At 33.4% G+C, this 19,896-nt stretch overlaps 4 protein-coding genes across 4 annotated transcripts in view; all 4 read left to right on the forward strand.

Moving 5' to 3' along the window:
* The first annotated feature begins 3,294 nt into the window (after positions 1 to 3,294).
* Positions 3,295 to 5,184, forward strand: LOC149481071 (uncharacterized). The gene is made up of 4 exons (XM_089706148.1): positions 3,295 to 3,670; positions 3,746 to 4,606; positions 4,745 to 4,906; positions 4,978 to 5,184. The coding sequence occupies exons 1-4, from the start codon at positions 3,625 to 3,627 to the stop codon at positions 5,166 to 5,168; spliced, it is 1,260 nt and encodes a 419-aa protein (XP_089562274.1). The 5' UTR covers positions 3,295 to 3,624; the 3' UTR covers positions 5,169 to 5,184.
* A 6,646-nt stretch (positions 5,185 to 11,830) lies between these two features.
* Positions 11,831 to 14,787, forward strand: LOC149481072 (cytochrome c). Its single transcript, XM_089705847.1, has 4 exons — positions 11,831 to 11,990; positions 12,577 to 12,655; positions 12,946 to 13,054; positions 14,065 to 14,787. Exons 2-4 carry the CDS (start codon positions 12,584 to 12,586, stop codon positions 14,208 to 14,210), a joined length of 327 nt encoding a protein of 108 aa, XP_089561973.1. The 5' UTR covers positions 11,831 to 11,990; positions 12,577 to 12,583; the 3' UTR covers positions 14,211 to 14,787.
* A 3,802-nt stretch (positions 14,788 to 18,589) lies between these two features.
* Positions 18,590 to 19,844, forward strand: Den1 (SUMO peptidase family member deneddylase 1). The gene is made up of 3 exons (XM_089705851.1): positions 18,590 to 18,737; positions 18,848 to 19,344; positions 19,543 to 19,844. Exons 2-3 carry the CDS (start codon positions 18,912 to 18,914, stop codon positions 19,749 to 19,751), a joined length of 642 nt encoding a protein of 213 aa, XP_089561977.1. The 5' UTR covers positions 18,590 to 18,737; positions 18,848 to 18,911; the 3' UTR covers positions 19,752 to 19,844.
* LOC149481074 (cytochrome b5 reductase 4) overlaps positions 18,593 to 19,896 on the forward strand; it is a 66,089-nt gene continuing 64,785 nt past the window's right edge. The window contains exon 1 of the mRNA XM_089705848.1: positions 18,593 to 18,737. The gene's annotated coding sequence lies outside the window, so the exon portion shown is untranslated. The remainder of the gene's footprint in view (positions 18,738 to 19,896) is intronic.

Below are 19,896 nucleotides of genomic sequence, written 5' to 3' on the forward strand. Positions count from 1 at the left end.
CTCATGTTCCGCTCAACATACGCCATATGGCGTATGTTGAACGGTTTTTTTTAATAATGGTTTTAAAGTGAAACGCATCAAATATGCCTTCGTGTGTGTTACGATATTGCACAAATAATACAAATAATACGGAAAAGTGCAAAGGAATAACTTTCATCGGTAAGTACCTAACTACACTGGTCATCAAAAAAATCGACCCACCTACACTATGTTTGCTATTTATCGATTATTTCACAAATAAGTCGTCTTTTATTGTTGTATTTTGTTGTAAGGGTCTGATAACATGCTAATCATTATGTTTTTCGTAAATTTTACTGCACTTAATGATTCTTAACAAATTTTTATACAGAAATACTGTACAGTGTTGATTTGACGGTTTACGGCGGGACAAATTATGCCCGTGTTCCCAGTTCCAAAATGACTTTTTTCGGGATCTCTTGTTCATAACGTTAAGTTTAATTATTGATGCTGTAGTTTTGATTAATTTTCTCTCAAAATAATGGATACTGCTGTAGCTGAGAGGGCCTAAACTGTGGCTCTACTAAAACAGGGGTTATGTCAACTTGCCGTGGCTAAAAAGTAAAATCTGAGCTGTTATGCAGTTCGGTGAGTTTACCAAAGGTTTCTAGAGACTGGGCAGTATCGATAAAAATATTGATCTGCAAGAAATAGGGCGGCAACTCAAAGGGACGACCCCTAGATAATGTAATCAACTCTACAAAATCGACAACTGTCTGGTGTAGATCTCTAGTGACGCCTGCGTGATGATAAGGAGGTGGGTATAAATGACAGAACTGTTAGAAGAAGACTTAAAGAGTAGAACCTAAGACCACACAAGCCAGAAACAGGGCCATAATCAGCCACAGCTCATCGACAAACCAGACTTCAATTGACTCGAAATCACGCAAACTGGACTATAGGCCAATAGGAGTCAGTACTTTTGAGTGACAAGATGCGAATGACTTTATATGGTGCTGATAGACGTCTTTATGCCATGCGATGACCAAATGAACGATTTGTTCAGTGCTAGGTAAGAGAAACGGTCGATTATGATGGAGGCTCTGTAAAGTTCTAGAGGGGCATTTCTTTGACAAGACGCACGGAGCTTGACGATAAAAAGATGCTCATTAAATGCTGTTCAATACATTACCGAGGTTTTGGACTATCATGTGGTGTAATATGCCGGCTGTATCTGCAAAAAGTTTGAGTCTATGCATGATAATGCTCGGAAACACGTAGAGCGAATCGTGATCCAGTATTTAGAAGAGGTCCGCATTAGAGTTACACTCTGGTTAGCAAAAAGTCTCGATTTGAAACCTACAGAGCACATGTGGGACAATTAAAAAATAAAGCATAGAGCTCGTAATTCAGCCCCTACAACAATAGGAGACCTGAAAACCGCCATTAGGGAAGATTGATAACGAATTCCTCAAGAGACCATCAAAATCTTGATTATTTCTTTAAAATAGTGAACGCAGGCTATCATTCCAGAAAGAAGAGAAAGTACTGAGTATAAATTCGAAAGAAACGTGATCATAAGTTTCATGATTACAAAATAAACTGCATTTGAAATTAAATAAAGAAAAAGCTGAAAATTGAGGATTTTGATCTTTATTCGAAATTGTCAATTTTTTTATGATGTTAAATGATTTTATGTGTTTATATTCGTGTAAATATGCACGTTGAATTAATCAGTTCAGTTTCCAAACAAATTTTTTCTTTAGTTTGTGAGAAAAACGCAATTTTCCGTAAAAATGCAGGTGGGTCGATTTTTTTGATGACCAGTGTAGATAATAATTTTTAAAACTTAGTTAGAGCAAAAAAATGGCGCACAGATTTCGTTCGTGGTGTCTCCTCGATATGTACTATTATTATCTCAATGACTGTCAGTTTTCTCTTGCTTCTGCCACAATTTTACGGTGTATGAAACTGCCCGCTGATGTATGGCATAGCCTAGTTGCAATTCCAAAACTTACCTTTATTATTTTTACGTAGAAGAATAATGTTCACTCTTTCTCAATTATTGAAATTTGCGGAGCTTTATTTCTAAAATGATAATCTTTAAAAGTTCAATTATCATGTGTAGGTACATGTTACTTGTATGAACTTAAATGCATGTATAATGCTGTTAACCTTTTTTTACTACTACTCACAATAAAACGGGACATTATGTAATATTTTTCCTATTTTTTGGTACGTTACTGCCACAAAGTAAAGGGTAAGTGTCTTCATTTCCGTTTTGAAAACCTTTTACTGAGTAAAAGAAAATTCAAGATCTTTGAATCCGTCGCAAAGTTTTGCAGGATAAGGAAAAGGATTTTATTAGGTACAAGATCCAGTCTTTATTCGTCAATAGGCTTGAAAATAAATCGATTACATACAATTAAAGCTACAATTCTAATTCAATTAATATTTTTCCTTGAAAATATGAGTAAATTAAGTTAGAAGTAAGCAAACAGGAGGCCATCAGCACCCATCAGCTTGTCAGGTTTTTAATTTTTATTTATTTATTTTAAACGGTAAGGTAAAATGATAAAAAAACTACATAATGACACTTATATTTATATTTTTCGAGACGAAACTCTACTTTTATAATGTACGAGACCCATTTAAAAAGTTTACAGCTCATTAGCTTAGAGCGTATACGCACTATGCGGGTAGCCGCATTGCGGCCTGCGGGTAGCCGTCCGGCTGACCGCAAGCACAATTATGTACGTAATATTCATTTCTATGCGCACTGCGATGCGGTTACCGCAGACCGCACAGTGCGCATAGAAATGAATATTACGTACATAATTGTGCTTGCGGTCAGCCGGACGGCTACCCGCAATGCGGTTACCCGCATAATGCGTATACGCTCAAGTGTCGTAAAACGTTCTCCCGACAGCTACATTTTTACCGCCCTCCTTTTAAATTAAATAAAAATGACCCTAAGACACTTTTGATATTGAAAAATCTAGAAAACAAATTAATTATACAAAAATTATATTTGCTCAAATGCAAAATTGACAAATTTAAACGTTCGTTAGGCTGACAATTTGTTCAAGCTGAAAGTGGAACGTGATTCCAATTAGTTGAGTTATAACGTTGAGTGATGTGGCTGACTCTCATTTACGGCCGAATTTGCAATCAAAATGACAAAGCATCATTATAGTAAAGAGCTATCTAAAAATAAATAACAATTTAAACAGCTAGAAGTATGTCATTTGTTTCACAAAAATCTTCGAAATGAGATAGACAGTAGAGATGTTCAATTGTACACCCTTTGAAAGAAGAAGAAAGAAAGAAGAGAAAGTCACGAAAGTGTTCTAGTCTAAATAACAAAAAATTAATATTAGATATATTATGTCGGTAATACAATATGTAGGTATTAGTATAATAACACGGACCAATTTCAAGTTTCTACCTACTGCAATAAAAATATTAAATCAGAACATTATGTCCTCTTATGCGCGACGGCTATTGTTTTTTTGAAATACCATTCCAGTATGCCAAATCACAATACAGCGATATCGATTTACAGCATTTTGCAGATAAACATACTTTCCTTTTTATAAAATTAATCATTTATCACACTCACAACTCCAACTTGACTCGAGTCACCTGAGTACAAAAGCTTTAAAAATGTCTAAGAAAAGATTTTCAGTGTTTGTGATTTTATTTTTATTTTGTAAGTACAAGTTCTTTTAAGAAGACAAATATGAATTTGTAAATATTTATATGTAATACAATTTATCGATTATAGGTCATCCACAACATATTAAAAGCGAAACATATTCAACAATGTACAATGACGAAGAAATTCAAAATCTTAATCAAGGATCTAAACAAACGGTCCATACGTTAAAGGGTCGTTTTAATGAAGAAGCACAAAGGCTCGTCAAATGTGGAGAAATAGAAGAAAATACGAAAAATATTACTCAAACGGCCCCGACAAACAATGAGTCCCATATAAATCAATCAATTGATGAAAAAACTGGCAACGGTATGGATATTGCGGATGTAGAAATGAAAGTTTTAGCTGAAATGTTGAAAGACTTTGAAGACCATCCCTTGCGACTTGATGAGGATGAACTCGTAAAAACTGTTAACAATAATACAGGTTCACATTCAAACGATTACGTAGTGGACAAAACTCACAAAGAGTTTGAATTTGAATCTTTGTTGATTAAAAATGAAGCTGCAAGCATGTTCAGATATACAGATGATGACAATGATGATAATGATGACAATAATAGTACGATAACTACTAATAAAAATATCACTCGAAGAGTTTATCCTTACGATTCAAACCAGGCACAAATTCCGCGAAACTACTACAATCCGTTTGAAAACCCACCACCACGATCTAATATGCAATCACCTGTTACGAATGCGGATTTAAGTCGTAAGGTTACGAAAGCTAATAATCTTAATAATCAAAATCATCAAAATAATCTAAATAATCCAAATCATGCAAATAATATAAATAACTTAAATAATCCGGGTAATCTAAATAATTTAAATTACAATTACAACTCCAACCCACCATTGGGCAACGTGAACAAGGAAATATCTCCATTGAATGCCGCTCGTGAAACAACAACAGTTTCTAACGATATAGCAAGTGAGTACAAAAACAATGCGTTAAAGCAAGACATTGATGATATGGACATAGATTTATTCAGCCATTTAAATCGCAATTTTTCCTCTGAGGAGTTAAGAAATATCACAAGTGATCCAACTAAAGGTTTTGGTATTTCAGACATGGTCAGGTCGAATTTGATGCTAATCGATCACCCCCGAGTTTGTTATGCTTGTAGTAGCACAGTTAGCCCTTCGTGCTGGTCTCCAGATAGAAGAACACCAACAAAATACTGCCGACAGGACCATAACGCGTGTTTAACGAAACTCTACCGACATAGAGGTAAATAAATAATTAGGAACCTTCAAATGTAGAAAACATTAATTTCCTATTGACAAAGTGTTTATTTGCAGGTATATCTTTCATTATTCGGGACTGCGGTGACGCCTGCTTGAACAACAACTTAGCTGAATACGGCATTCGATACAAATCTTGTACAATTTGCCACTCCGATTTATGCAACGGTGCTTACTCTGTACAAATTTATGCACTAAATATTATAATTATGCTATTAATATCATCGTTTTACAAAATCACTATTTAAGCTCTGTATAAAAGTAATTATATTGGTCCTTATAATATACTTAACCTATTATTTTGTTACTATGTCTGTATTTTTATTTAGTTCCCAATGGGAATATATATAGCAATGTTATTATGAATTATAATAAGGGAATCTAGTCATCCGCACTCACGGTTTTTTTAAAGATTATCAGCAATCTGTCCTTTCAAGGATGCCGTTTGCTTTTGACTTTATAAACACACACGCATATTTTTTTATGATAGGTAGGTACATATTTTCTGGACCGTCATATATTTTCTTAAGTATCACTAAGACATTTTTTATTTTTTGGATATAAGGAGGCATATTTTATTTCTTGATGTGCTACCTCGGGCACGTCACGGTGCGGTTTGCGGATGACTAGTACAAAAATGAATCTCTATAAATGGATCGAAAAACAATCACTGTGAAGTAAGTAAAAGTGTAAAGGAGGAGTAATTATATGTACTTATAAGGATATATTATTTCTTGTAATCATATTTAATTAAATACTTCTCTAGTACTACTCAATTTTAGAGCGCATAAATGCATTTGGATGAAAAAAGAAAACTCCTTCACGAGTAGTACTAGGTATACTTAGTCATATAAAATAACACTTGGAAATTTATGCAATTTTATAGCAAAGCACAACCAGACCAAAGTTTTCTTTAAAAATTCTATTCGTTAATCATTAGTATAAACTTCGGAGTTCAGTTGCGCCTGCGCCGGTGTTGTGTAGTGGTTGTGTATGTACGCTGTTAAGATTTGTGATACCATTGTGTTTAAGAATGCAAGTCGCCATGAATAAACGATTTTTGAACGAGTGTGGAAAATCATTTAAAATAAAAGGGAATTTAACAATTGTGGAGATATTGTGTTTTTCTAACAGTATTTAATCGTAAGTAAGAAGTAAACTAGAATAGTTTTGGCAAGAAGGTGAGAATAGTTTAAGAAAAATAAATAATTTACTTCACCGTCTTTAAATAGCATGTACAGTGTACACACATACCTACGTCTAGTTGTCTCGTGATGTGTTTAACAATGCTTGGCACTGAACCGGACCGAGTAGAAAACATCTAGGTTTTCTAACTGTAGAAAATATAGAAGTGTCAATAATAACGCATTTAAATTCAAACATTGTGCCTACCAAAATTACACTTGTAGGTACACAGACATAGTGTAGGTACATCATAGATCATCCGTATCTCTCCGACTAGAATCTGTGCGGTGCAAGTTGCTAAAAGCTAATCTAAAATTAAACTCTGAAACTTAGCTCTGAAAGTTCGACTTCTATTTCTTGCTTTTTAATAAAATTTTAATTACCATAATTTTAATTTTAATTATTATCAGTATGATAATAATTTAAATTTTAATTATATACCTACACAACGTTTACAACAATCACGCTTTTGTATTTACATTATCTTATCAACATTCTGTAAAAATATGCTTACGCTTTGTAAGAACTTTCGGTGTCAATGAGCAAAGTCATAGATATTCAGCTCATTCATTGACTGCCAAAAAGGCCGCGCACGTGTGGTTTTAAATACAATAAATTAATAATACTTCAAATACAATGCTTGGGAATGACATTTTTATAATGTAAGGATTTTACAGAGTAAAGATTTTTTAATCAATGTGATCATTGCAAACTTTTGCCATAAGGTCGCGTTGGTCGCGTCTGAAAATAGGCAGGAAGGTCCACTTCAGCAATAGAGTAATGAATTAAGTTCAAAAAATAATTATTAAATGATGGAATCTTGAAGAAATTATAATTCCATTTATTTAATTAAACCCCTGTAAAGGACGAATACTATGGACGTCATTTGCCAGTTTCTAGGTAGAAATTCTAACCACAAATTAAAAATGTACTGTTAACGTTCCTGGCATATGCTATTATATATAACTGCCAATGATAAACGTCAGCCAGGAGTAAACACTTAGTAAACATATTAGGATAACAATTTACTCAACGGTTTTGGAACGGGACGTTCCCCGAAGCGGGGGAATAAAATTAAGAATTATAGCTTTATAGAGTGTAAAAACGAGAAAACAAAAGTATTAAAAATGTCCCTTTATGGGATATTATAATATGTATTATGAGGGTAGCAACTGTAGATCGGCGTAAAGGCTAACAGGCAACCGACCACAGCCACCGTTTGCCAGCGAATCTACCAGGTGAAAGGTAAGACGTCAGACGAATTTAGACAGGAGCTTCTACTCATGAAACTGAACAACTTTTGTTCTACAACTTTTCTGAATTCGTAAAAAAAATTGGACTTTGAAAGGAAACTTCGCAAATCAGCTGACCGATTTCCATACAAAGTCCAAATTTTTTTCTACGAATTTAGCAAAGTTGTAGAACAAAATTTGTTCAGTTTCATGAGAAGAAGCTCCTGTCAAAATGCGTCTGACGTCTTAACCAGTCACCCTGTATACAATATACACCTATACTATCTATACTTCTATACTAATATACTAATTATAATATTATAAAGAGAAAAGGTTTGTATGTATGTATGTATGGTTTTCACGCATAAACTACTGGACCGATTTTGATGAAATTTGGCACAGATAATCTTTAGACCCTGAGAAAGAACATAGGCTATCTTTTATTGCGAAATGTGTACCACGGGCGAAGCCGGGGCGGACCGCTAGTATTATAATAAAATCGTAGGAAAGTCAAAATTGTACATTGAACATTTTTTTAAAAGAATACTTGGGGCGTGATCCACACTAGGTACCGAAGCCAAAAATATAGTTTTTATAATTTTTGTCTGTTTGTCTGTATGTATGTCCGGTCTAATCTCAAAAAGTACTGCATGGATTTACTTCAAATTTACTTACAGAGATAGCTTTAGACCTGAGAAGGGACACAGGATAGGTTTTATCCCGGAAATCCCACGGGAACGGGAACTATGCGGTTTTTTTTTGACTAAGCGCTGGCGAAAAGCTAGTTTTTCATATATTTTGTATCGACGCACCGCACACGTTAGCTGGTGGCAACCACTCGTAAGTGTCTGCGACGAAACATAAACGTAAAAGAATGTGTCAAGTAGCTGTCGCTGGCCACTAGTGGCCTGTTTGTGCCGACTCTTACAGTTACGACTAGGTAGAAATTTTGAAAAATAATTATCAAATTAAACAAATAGTAACGGATACCTACTCATGCTGTTTCAATTTATTTAAAATACTATAAATACTTATTAACATTTTTTCAAATAATTTCTAGGTAATAGATAGCTTAGTAAAGCTAACTGAATAATTATTAGTCTACCTACCCTCCATGACACAAATAAAGTGATCAACTTTTAAAATCCTTGATGAATTAAACTGTTTATACATAGATTACTCTTTAATTAGTTAATTATATTAGGTACGTACTAGTTACGTAATACAATCGTTACAAATGTGTTTAGTAATTATTAATTAACAATAATTTTATTATTGAATACTGACGCATCATGACTAATGACGTCGATATTATCGGCGGTCGATATCCTATAGTGACACTGACGTAGCAACACGAACGATTTGTAGGTGGTAGGTGTAAAGTGCAAACAATTTTATCAATTATCATTCTCTGTACCATGTCTGTACCTAAATACAATTAAGTTATATCTACTTATTTTCAATTTAGTGAACTGTTAAATGATAAGCAAAAAAGAATTACCTTCGTATACCTACTTACCTAATAAAACGGATCCTAAAAATTGAAAAGTATCTTATTCTAATGATATTTCGGAATTAGTATTCGCTCCCGGTATAATATTCGCTCCCGGTATAAAATAAAGTACATAATAAATCAGATATTTTCCTAGGAAAATTGATTTTTATAGTTACCTACTTTGTCAACAAAAGTAAGAATTTTTTAATTCTAGTTGTATTTGAATATATTAAAAAGTTTGGAAAATCCAAAAGTGCACGCCTCATAATTTTTTTTAATAATTATTTATTAATTATTATTTTTGTTTATTTAATAACAATTAAACCACATCGAATCAGACCCTGAAAAATGAAAGGGTTCTATTCCTGAGCATACTCAAGCGTAAGAGAAAAAAAAAGACTCGATTAGTAAAGTATTTCGGTCGCTATCGTGTTAACAAGAAAAAGGATCCGCACATACAGACACACGGACGTCCAAGACAGAACTTTTTTAAACTGTTTTTTAACTAGTTTAAATAACAAAAATGACATCAAAAATATCATGAATGTTAAAAATAGTGTTTTTTCTTAATATATGTGTGTATGTATTATCTTACAAGTGCAATGTATGATACATAAATAGATTTTATAGATTTATAGATTTATTTATTTGTCAGAATTGTGGTAATATAATATAAGGTCACATGATTCAATCAACAAAACAGTCCACACAATTCGCCAAACAATTGGCATACAAATTTTTCACGATTACATTGCAGATTATATAAACATACATACATCCAATAACATCAAAATTAACAGGTTTTTATTAATACATATCACGCTTTAAAAAATTCATTTAAAGAATAGAAACATTTTTCCGCCAACCATATTTTCAACCTTCTACGCATCAAATTTCCTGGCATTTCACGCAGCTCTTTAGGAATGTGATTAAATACCTTTATGCACATCACACTAGCATTGTTTTGAAAGAGCTTAGATCTACAATTTGGCAGCAATAGGCGAGTAGGATCCCTAAAACCCAATTGGGAATTGTTTTTGGTTGGTTTGAAGAGTTCACTGTGCTTTTTTACAAACATACATATTTCCAATATATACAAACCAGTAAGTGTTAAGAGACGCTTTTCTTTGAATTGAGGTCTGCAAGAATCAAGAGGACCAATATTACACAAAGCTCTTATACACTTTTTTTGTGCGAGAAATACGTTGGAAACATTGGTAGAGTTACCCCAAAATATAATCCCATACCTTAAAACTGAGGTAACGTAGCTGTGATATGCAGTTAGTGCAGCATTAAAAGTTACAGTTTTTCTCAACCTCCTTAACGCAAAGACAAACCTGTTTACCCTCCCAGCCATCGCTTCACAGTGTGCCTTCCAATTACAGTTTTCGTCTATGTTTAATCCGAGAAATTTCATTGATTTCACCCGCTCCAACGCCCCACCACAGTGCGCAAGAGTTAGGGGTTTATTCTTAGTATTGTAATTGGAGAATTGTATATATTTAGTCTTCGTCATGTTAGCAGATAAATTATTATTTTTAAACCATGTCAAGATTATATTTAAATTGTTGTCAATTATCATATTATAATTAGAATCAATTACTTTACGGTCGTCAGGGAAAATTATAGAAATGTCATCAGCAAATAATACGCAATTGTAGTCAATAATGTCAGGTAAATCATTTAAATATATCAAAAATAATAAAGGTCCCATTAAACTGCCTTGGGGCACACCGTATCTATTAAATAAAAAAGGTGAGTTATAAGTCGTCATTTCCAGCTTTTCATTGATTCCATTAATTACAACCATCTGTTGTCTCTGACTAAGGTAGCTTTGAATCCAATCTAATGCAGGACCTCTAATACCAAATCTCTCACATTTATGTATTAAAATTTTATGATCTACACAGTCAAAAGCCTTTGTCATGTCGAAAAATATTGACGTAACAGGAATCTTTTGATTAATGCATCTAGTAACTTCATCTATCAAATAAAAAGTTGCCAATGTAGTCGATTTATTGGCTTGAAATCCTGTCTGTTCTTTCTTTAAAACTTTAAATTTAACTAAAAACTCCATTATTCTGACGAACATAGCTTTTTCAATTATCTTTGAGAAAATTGATATTAGTGTAATAGGACGATAATTTTGTATGTCAGTTTTTATTCCTCTTTTGAATAAAGGCTTTATGACTGATAATTTTAAAGATTCTGGAAATACACCTTGCGTGAAAGATTGATTAATTAGGTGAGCAATCACATGACATAAGTTATGTTTACATTCTTTAAGAATTTTTGTAGATATAGAATCATAGCCTACTGCCTGAGTATTTCTAAGAGAATTAATGATCTTAATTACTTCTTGGCTTGTGCATGGACTGAGAAATATAGAACTGCTACTTGCATTTATTTTGTATTTATAATGTTGTTCGTCGTTCTTAATAATGTTAGTATTTGTCATATTTATAAAAGACTTATTAAATATATCAGCAATCTGGAATGGATTTGTTATATTAATGTCATTATATGTTATTATGTCAATACAGTTATTATTTGTTATATTATATGTCCCTTTATTTTTTATTATATTCCACGTTGCTTTCGTTTTATTTTTAGAATTTACTATATATTTATTGTTTATAAGTCTTTTAGAACAGTCGATACAAGATTTCAGTATTTTATTATATCTTCTGTATTTTATCTTTGTTTCAGCAGAATTCGATTTGTAATATAGAAATCTTAGTTGTCTTTTAAAGATATTTTAAGTTTGAAAAATCAGATGTTTTGCGCGAAGTGACAGTAGTACTCACCTCAACGCTTCGCTTATGAGGCGTGCAATAATAAATTTTTAACTTCTATGATTATATCATGATTTTCTCAACGTCGATAAGAAATCAATAGGAAATTAATAAAATGCAAGAAAAATAAATTCTTTATCAAGTTTTTGTTGGCTGGCAACTCAGTAATCTACGATTTCTGTGCGCGGCTCGCGCCCTTCGCGTTCCACATTTCACAGTCGTGCGTAGGTCGTTTGTAGTACGTCGTGTCGTGTGATTTTAGCGTTAGATCGGGACGGTTGTCACTGGTTGTAATTTATACAAAGCTCAACAGAAAATTTGCAGCTTATTATTCATTCTTCGTGTATAACAAAAACACAAAAAGTAAGCATTTTAATTTTATAATTATTAACAAAAGAAATTTTAGAATTACACCGTTTTCGTAGTTTATTAAATATTATTTCCTCTATGACTATAATATAACCTCATAGCGTTTTGAAAATTACTTGGTTGTCAGAAATTAACAACACGCTAATTTTATTGTGTTTTTCTGTTATATTCGTGAATAGTTACCCATTATTAAATGATATTTCTATTGTAAGGTTATTGCACATGCTTACGTAATGTGCTCGTGACAAAGCCAAGTCTAGTTTTCCCACTGACATTGATTTCCACGTTATCCTGACCTACTTTGAATGGAAACTTGGTATAGTTTAAAATTAGCTTAACTTCTAATACGGTTTCATGGTCTCAATGGCACATATCTAACATTGCTTGCTTTCGTCATTGACCTTTGTGTTATGTAATGTAGTCTTGAAATAATGATTCAAGTGCACAATATAATACAGGATGGTGGGATTAAATGAGTTATCGTCTTGATAAGTCTATATTGGTGTTAATAGAAGATAGATTTTCTGACAGATATTTTTTTAACACTTTTCCTGTTATATATTTCGTATATTTTTTACAGCAGAACAATGGGTGTACCTGCTGGTAATGCTGAAAATGGAAAGAAAATCTTTGTTCAAAGATGTGCACAGTGCCACACTGTAAGTTTAATTACCTACAATATATTATTTTATGAAATTGTTCAAGGGTGTGATATTATGATTGTTTTCTATGATAAGGGAACTATTAATAACTATTTGTTTTAAATAAGAAAGAGTAATTACTTACACTAAGAAAAACATTTCTAACCATTGCAAACATTTTACACCATAGCATAAATTATTACATCATACCAATGCATCCAATGAGGATAAATTGGTATTCATGGCTGTGGCATATAAAAACTTCCTTGTAATTTTTTAATTAATTGGTAAATTTTACTTTTCCACAGGTTGAAGCTGGCGGTAAACACAAAGTAGGCCCCAACCTAAACGGTTTCTGGGGACGCAAAACTGGCCAAGCTCCTGGATTCTCATACTCAGATGCCAATAAGTCCAAAGGTAATATAACATAACCTTATTTATTTCCTTCTATTTTTTCATTGAGATAGTTTTACTTTTTATTTTACATTTTTTTCATTTTGTTAATTTCATGCGTGACTAAGCATTTGTGGTAGTGCTCTACATTTCACTTGCGAAGATCAAGAAATTTTTAGTACTTTCATAAATGCACTTTCTAAGATATTTTTTCAATTTATATATTATAAAAGAAAATAGCATGTTCCCATTACGAATAGATACTAGGAGGAATAATATTAAAATATTATTTTTTTTACTTGATATCTTAGTTTCCATCTTTTATCAACATTCCTCTGATGGTTACATCATACACATCAAATTATAATCAATCAAATGCTGATTTTATATTTGCAAGTCACTAAAACAAAATATGAAAAGATTATTTGACTGTATATTAAAAATAATATTTCATTCAAACACTTTCCTCTTTTTTTTTTAATATTTCACTTATGTGTGAAGAGTTAATAAAAACAGAAAATTCCATTAGGTATATTATGTTGTGCTGTTATCATTATATTTTTAATCATACATACTTCCATTGTTACAACTTACAATATAATTATTAGGTAGATTCTGTGAAAAGTTAATATTTTCATTTCATATCTTATAAAAAATGGAAGGCGTTATTCAAAGTTCTACAGGCTTATTAGTATTTTTAAAATGTAAAGTATGAGCTTTGTAAATTTCTCAGGATTGTCCTTGAAACTTATTTAAGGACAAAGAATGGAAAATTTCCAATCCATATACATCATAGTTTATTACATACTGTAGTTATTATCAGCATTGAAATTTGAAATTCTCCATATCAATTACAATAGCTTCTTTGAAAGATTGATGTGATTACACACTTATGTAACATATTCTCTAAACCCTTATCATATCTAGGTTATGAAAGGAGATATGATTTTTGCCCTTGACTTTAGCATTGTTATCTTAAATTATCATTAAATTCTATCAAGTAATTTATTAATAATAATGATTGCATTTTGCAGGCATCACCTGGGGTGAGGACACCCTGTTTGTGTACTTGGAGAACCCTAAGAAGTATATCCCTGGAACTAAGATGGTGTTCGCCGGTTTAAAGAAGGCCAACGAACGCGCGGACCTCATTGCATACCTCAAGGAAGCCACTAAGTAACTTATATGAACCTAGGAAAAAATCATAGAAATAGAATGTTCCGTTGCTATTGGCGCCCTTCTAATTTCTTAGCTAAATCAGTATCCTTATTGTGTAATTATGTATTTATTGTACAATCATACTTCATGTGACACAATAGTATAATTAAAGTTTTGTCGCTGTGATTATAGGTATAGCAATGGATTGGTCTGGTGGTCCAGACCTATCCTTTTTCCGATGGCCCACCATAGAATCTCGTTGACAGTATGTAACAGTTAAATTGTTTACTATTGAAGTAAATGCAGTTGTCTAGTGTTTTTGACCTATGTCACTAGATAAAATTTGCTATACCTAATATTACACTGTGACAAATGTGTGCGAGTACAGCAAATGTGCGTAAACTATTGTTTGACAACAATAATTGTGTATGGTAACTATGTTGTGAATGTTTTTGATGTTATTAAATTATTAATAAGTAGATATCATTCATAGCATTTTATTTGTACCTTAAATGGATCTATTTAATAGATTCCATGGTTTGTTACCGACTATTAGTTTAATTAAATTTATGATAATTAATAAACAATTACTAAGTTTTTTTTATTTATTTTTTCAAATCCTTTTTTATGTTCAAATAGGTATTTAAGTTTATAGTTATCTCTATATTTTATAGGGCACATTCTATGAAAAGGTTCCGATTATGATATAGGTAACATTCCTAGTAAGGCATCCTACATAATGGATTAAAACGCGATACGATTATGCTTACGTAGAAACAATTATACAGGCTGATAAGGTGTGTAAGCCAACCCTAATCTGTGTAATGAGGAATAACATGTGATCGTATTTCAAATAGTTTCCAAGTAAATAAATTTCAAGTGCTTGTCAGATTGCAATACATGAACTCACTGATGTAAATAATATGAATCCTAAAATCAATTTATATGTGTAACGAAGAATAAATAGCATGTTCGATGAGAAAGAGTAGGCATAAGTAGCTAGCTATTCTGTGGCATAAGTGCAAACGAAAAGGTTTGATGAAATTTATATTGAGAAATATTTAATATCTCTGCATTGTTCACACGTGTTCATAAAATATATAAGTAGCAGTAGTTAATAGTGTTGCTAATAACTCGGTGGCTCGATAATGAACTTTTAAAATTTCGACCAACGTATGAACACGTAGGTACCTGTGTCCGTATATACATAGTAGTCTTTGGGTACCTGCTCGATTTGACCCATCAATGCAATGCTTAATGCAATGCGTCATTGGTTATGCACTCGTGCACAGTGCTAGGCATAGAAATCTAAATAACAAGACACATAGAAGTGCTATAATGTCATAATTCGTATGAAATAATGAAAACCGCTGTCGCCAAAATCAACACATTTACACCTTGGCCACGGACACCGGCGGCGCGACGGGCGGCGCGTCAATTCGCGCGGCGCGGTAAGCACGCCACGGGCAGTTGCGTTCGCCGCCGCGACCAGTGTAGACGAGGAGACGAGATGGCTTTATCAAAGTTAGCTCGACATTGTTTGGAGAGTAGCAGCTTTTTTGCTCAAGATTTAATGTTTGGAAGATATAGTGGAGTACACGAATTAAATAGAAATCGTGTTACAGACGGAGAATTCCACCAAAAATATGAAAAATATAGGCATGATGAAAAATTATGTTGCGGGTGGCTAGACTTCCAAATAGCTGGTCTAGTTAGAATTTCTGCAATAAAAGCTTCCGTCTCCATTTTCGCGAAAAAAAACAAACTATTTTAAATTAAGTTCGCTCCGGGAGTAGTCGCCGCGTCTGCCGCTCGACTCCGTGGCCTGCGCCGTAATAACTCATACATTTGTTTCGATCGCTAGTCGTGCCGCGCGATTCGCTCGGGGAAATTCGCCGGTCGTCTCGCTGGTCGCCGCTGCGCGTGGCATGCCCAGTACATTTCCATACATTTGATTCATTCGCAAGACGCGCCGCCAGTCGCGCCGCGCGAATTTTCGCTATAGCGAATTGTCCGTGGCCAGCACGTTAAACCGATAGCTAAACAGTACACACAAGTAAACTATGCCTTATAATGGACAGCTTGCTTTTAGTGAAAACTAACTTAAATATTAAATTAAGCTTTTTAATATGTATCCTAACGCACGAATTTACGGTTTATTTTAGAATAACATCCCTAAGTATATGAGACGTTTTGTTTCTTTTTAAAGTGAAACTTTTATTACATCGTCTCAAACTTTTTGGTCTGTGTAGCGCATGTCGCGTGTATCGCGGCTGCCGAGTAGGTATACCTACTCGGCACGCGACATGCGCTACACAAAGCAGTGTTCGGAACCGTTCGAACAGTTTCACTTTTACCGTGGTTTCATAAAACCACACAACATTTTTCTCCAATAAGGTTGAAATTTGTGTTAAACGTGATAATAAGAATGCTCGACTGTGTCATTCATTGTTATTTCGATTACTATGGTGACACTCGTAATACTTTTAATCTTATATATAAAATTCTCGTGTCACAATGTTAGTCTGCATACTCCTCCGAAACGGGTGGACCCATTCTCATGAAATTTTCTGTGCATATCGGGTAAGTCTGAGAATCGGCCAACATCTATTTTTCATATGTACCACGGGCGAAGCCGGGGCGGACCGCTAGTATTCTATAATTTTAAGGAAAAACGGCATTATTTCTAAAAAAAAATATTTACCGATGAAATATTATTCCTTTATTAGTATAACTAGCGGTCCGCCCCGGCTTCGCCCGTGGTACATATTTACGTTTTCTCTACATAAGAACCATCCTCGTACTTCAAGGAATATAATAGAAAAGAATTATCGAAATCGGTTCAGCCGTTCACACGTGATGCCGTGACAACGCGAAACGGGTTCAGACCCGCCGCCTTTTTATAGCTCCCGCCGCGAAGCGCGTCGAACGCGGCAACTGATACACAAAAATAATCCTTATGGCATGATTCTGTATTCACGCGCGATGACTTATAGCGTATTTCATGTATAACTTTGGTGTTTCTACACCGATTTACATGATTCTTTTACTATAACCTGCCCAGGAGTATGAAGAATAATTGTGCCAAATTTGGTTAAAATCCGTCGTGTAGTTTTTGTTTCTATAACGAATATACAGACAGACAGACAGACAGACAGACAGACAAAAATTTTACTTATTGCATTTTTGGCATCAGTAGCGAGCCCTTATCACCCCTTCATAGTTTTTTTTTAAATATATTTCATGTACAGAATTGGCCTCTCTACAGATTTATTATAAGTATAGATTACAACTTGTGGAAGAATTTCCGCAATGGGAAATGCTGAAACACACCATGTTTACGCACATACGTCTCCAGAGCAACTGAACTGTGACGAACACACTGGTGGCACAGCTGGTGATGTGAAAGTCACCTGAGTGGCGACAAGGTCACGCGCGCTTACGACTTCTAGTGTCTTGTTATTTAGATTTCTGGTGCTAGGATAGTTTCACGGTAATAAATATAACCTACCGTTATAGTGTTGAATAACGATTCATATGGAGGGTCATAAAGAAGTACCTTTACAAAATAATACACGGTAGAAAATAATGACGATTCAAAGTGAATCGTTTGGAAAAATTATGAACTAGAATTTAAATTAAGAACTAAAATTGATTAGCGCATGTGCACAAAGCACAATCGATACCAACTTGCGAAAATATTGATTGAAATGTACAAAACATGATTTAGGCAATGTGCGCTGTTTAGGAAGTTTATTAGAGACCGAGTAAAAAGTTAGACAATTATTTAAAGTTAAATACATTAATTTACGTGTATTTAACTAATTTATGTGTTTTATTAAATGGTTCTTGATAAATTAGGCCACAATTAGGCAAATAGACTTAGAAATTAGTCACGATTTCTTCGTAAAACCTTGAATTGTGAATTAAAGTCTTAGATCATTACATAACGATATAAGATTAAAGTGCTCGTGGCGAGAACTTTGGCAACTCATTGCTCGCCACGAAAGAAGTCTCGAGTCTTGACGGTAATAATTAAATTCTAAATTCTAAGGCTTTTCCCGTGTTTTCCAATTACAGCACTAGAGCGCATTATGCGGCATAATGCTTAACGTTGAATGTTCCAACTACAGCAACGCTTCGCACAATGGAGTATTATTTTTCGTGTACTTTTCCTACAAAATTAATTTTCTTTTGTCTATGCTCTGATTTGAAAAAAAAAATGTAAGCATGACATCTGACAGTTCTGAATTCTAACGTCACTGTCAAGCAGACATGAGGCAAGTGTCATCTTAAATGACAGTGATTATTGCTGCAAAATAAGATTTGCAGTTTATTTTTGCTTTCGTAATGAATTAAATGAATGATTAAAGACTATATAATATCATGAACATGATCCATGAACCTCGCATGTGTAACGTGAAAGAGTGATATACAATTATTCTTAGAATATTTTACTGGAAAATTAATTTAAAATTTAAATGTTGCGTGAGTGAAAACCAATTCAGCGTGTTTCAAGTTCAATATTAATGCCCACCTGTGTTTACTGGTAAGTTGTATACAAGATTATTAAAATTAGTATCGTATAATAATTTATACTGTGTAATGCCCGAATATCCTTGTTTTCCTTTTACTATCGATTATTTTGTTGCTTACCAGATGATATCAAGAGCAATTCTATTGATAACCAAAGCAGGGTTAAGTGACGACAGTTCTTGTAAAAATGGCAAAGGCGTACGTGGTATTGAGTTTTCATGAAACTTTGTTGCACCAATCTGATGTTGAACTTTTGACTGGACCACACTGGCTAAATGATACAATTATATCATTTTACTTTGAATACTTAGAGAAGGTGAAGTTTAGTGATTCGAATGACATACTATTTGTGTCACCAGAAGTAACTCAATGTATAAAGATGGTATCAACGGAAGAAATAAAGATTTTTTTGGAACCTCTGAATATAGAGGCGAAAAAGTTTGTGTTCTTTGCTCTGAATGATAACAGTTCACCGGATACGGCTGGTGGATCCCACTGGAGTTTACTGGTTTATTCTAAAGTGGAGAATTGCTTTTTTCACCTTGACTCTTCTTCAGGAAGCAATCATAATGTAGCATGGGATTTTGCAAGTCATTTAATGACTTACCTATCAAGAGCAGGTAAGATACTACATTATTATTTTATAATTTACTTTTCGTTTTGATACTTAAATTAACATAAGTATGTATGAAACATTTGAAAGCAAAAATTTTAACTAAAATTATTTTTCTCCTTAATACACGGGTATCACCAGAAGGAAGATACCCATTTCTTTAAATATTGAAAAAGAATTATGAGTAAATTATGCTTTATTTCAGATTTAATTAATTTTGTGGACAAGGAGTGCGTGCAACAAAGTAATGGATATGATTGTGGAATCCATGTTATTTGTAATACAGAAAGATTAGCGGAATTTGCTAGAAGTCATAGAGAAATTAATTCATGTGATATGATGATGAGAATAAACCCAAGCTCAAAGAGGAAAGAAATACTCTCTATAATACACAATCTCGCTGGTTCTCGATAATTGTGCCTCATGTTTACAATAATTAATGTTGTTAATATTGTTTCGCTTTGTTAGTGTAAATTAATGTTGATTAAATGATGAAATTGTTATATAGTTTTAGTTTAGTTTTATTAACACAATTTGATGTTAGAAAATTTTGTAATAT

This window comes from Colias philodice, chromosome 17, assembly GCF_061535455.1.
Source record: "Colias philodice isolate Cphi_HAF_F1 chromosome 17, ilColPhil1 Martin Lab GWU primary, whole genome shotgun sequence".
Classification (NCBI taxonomy): domain Eukaryota; kingdom Metazoa; phylum Arthropoda; class Insecta; order Lepidoptera; family Pieridae; genus Colias; species Colias philodice.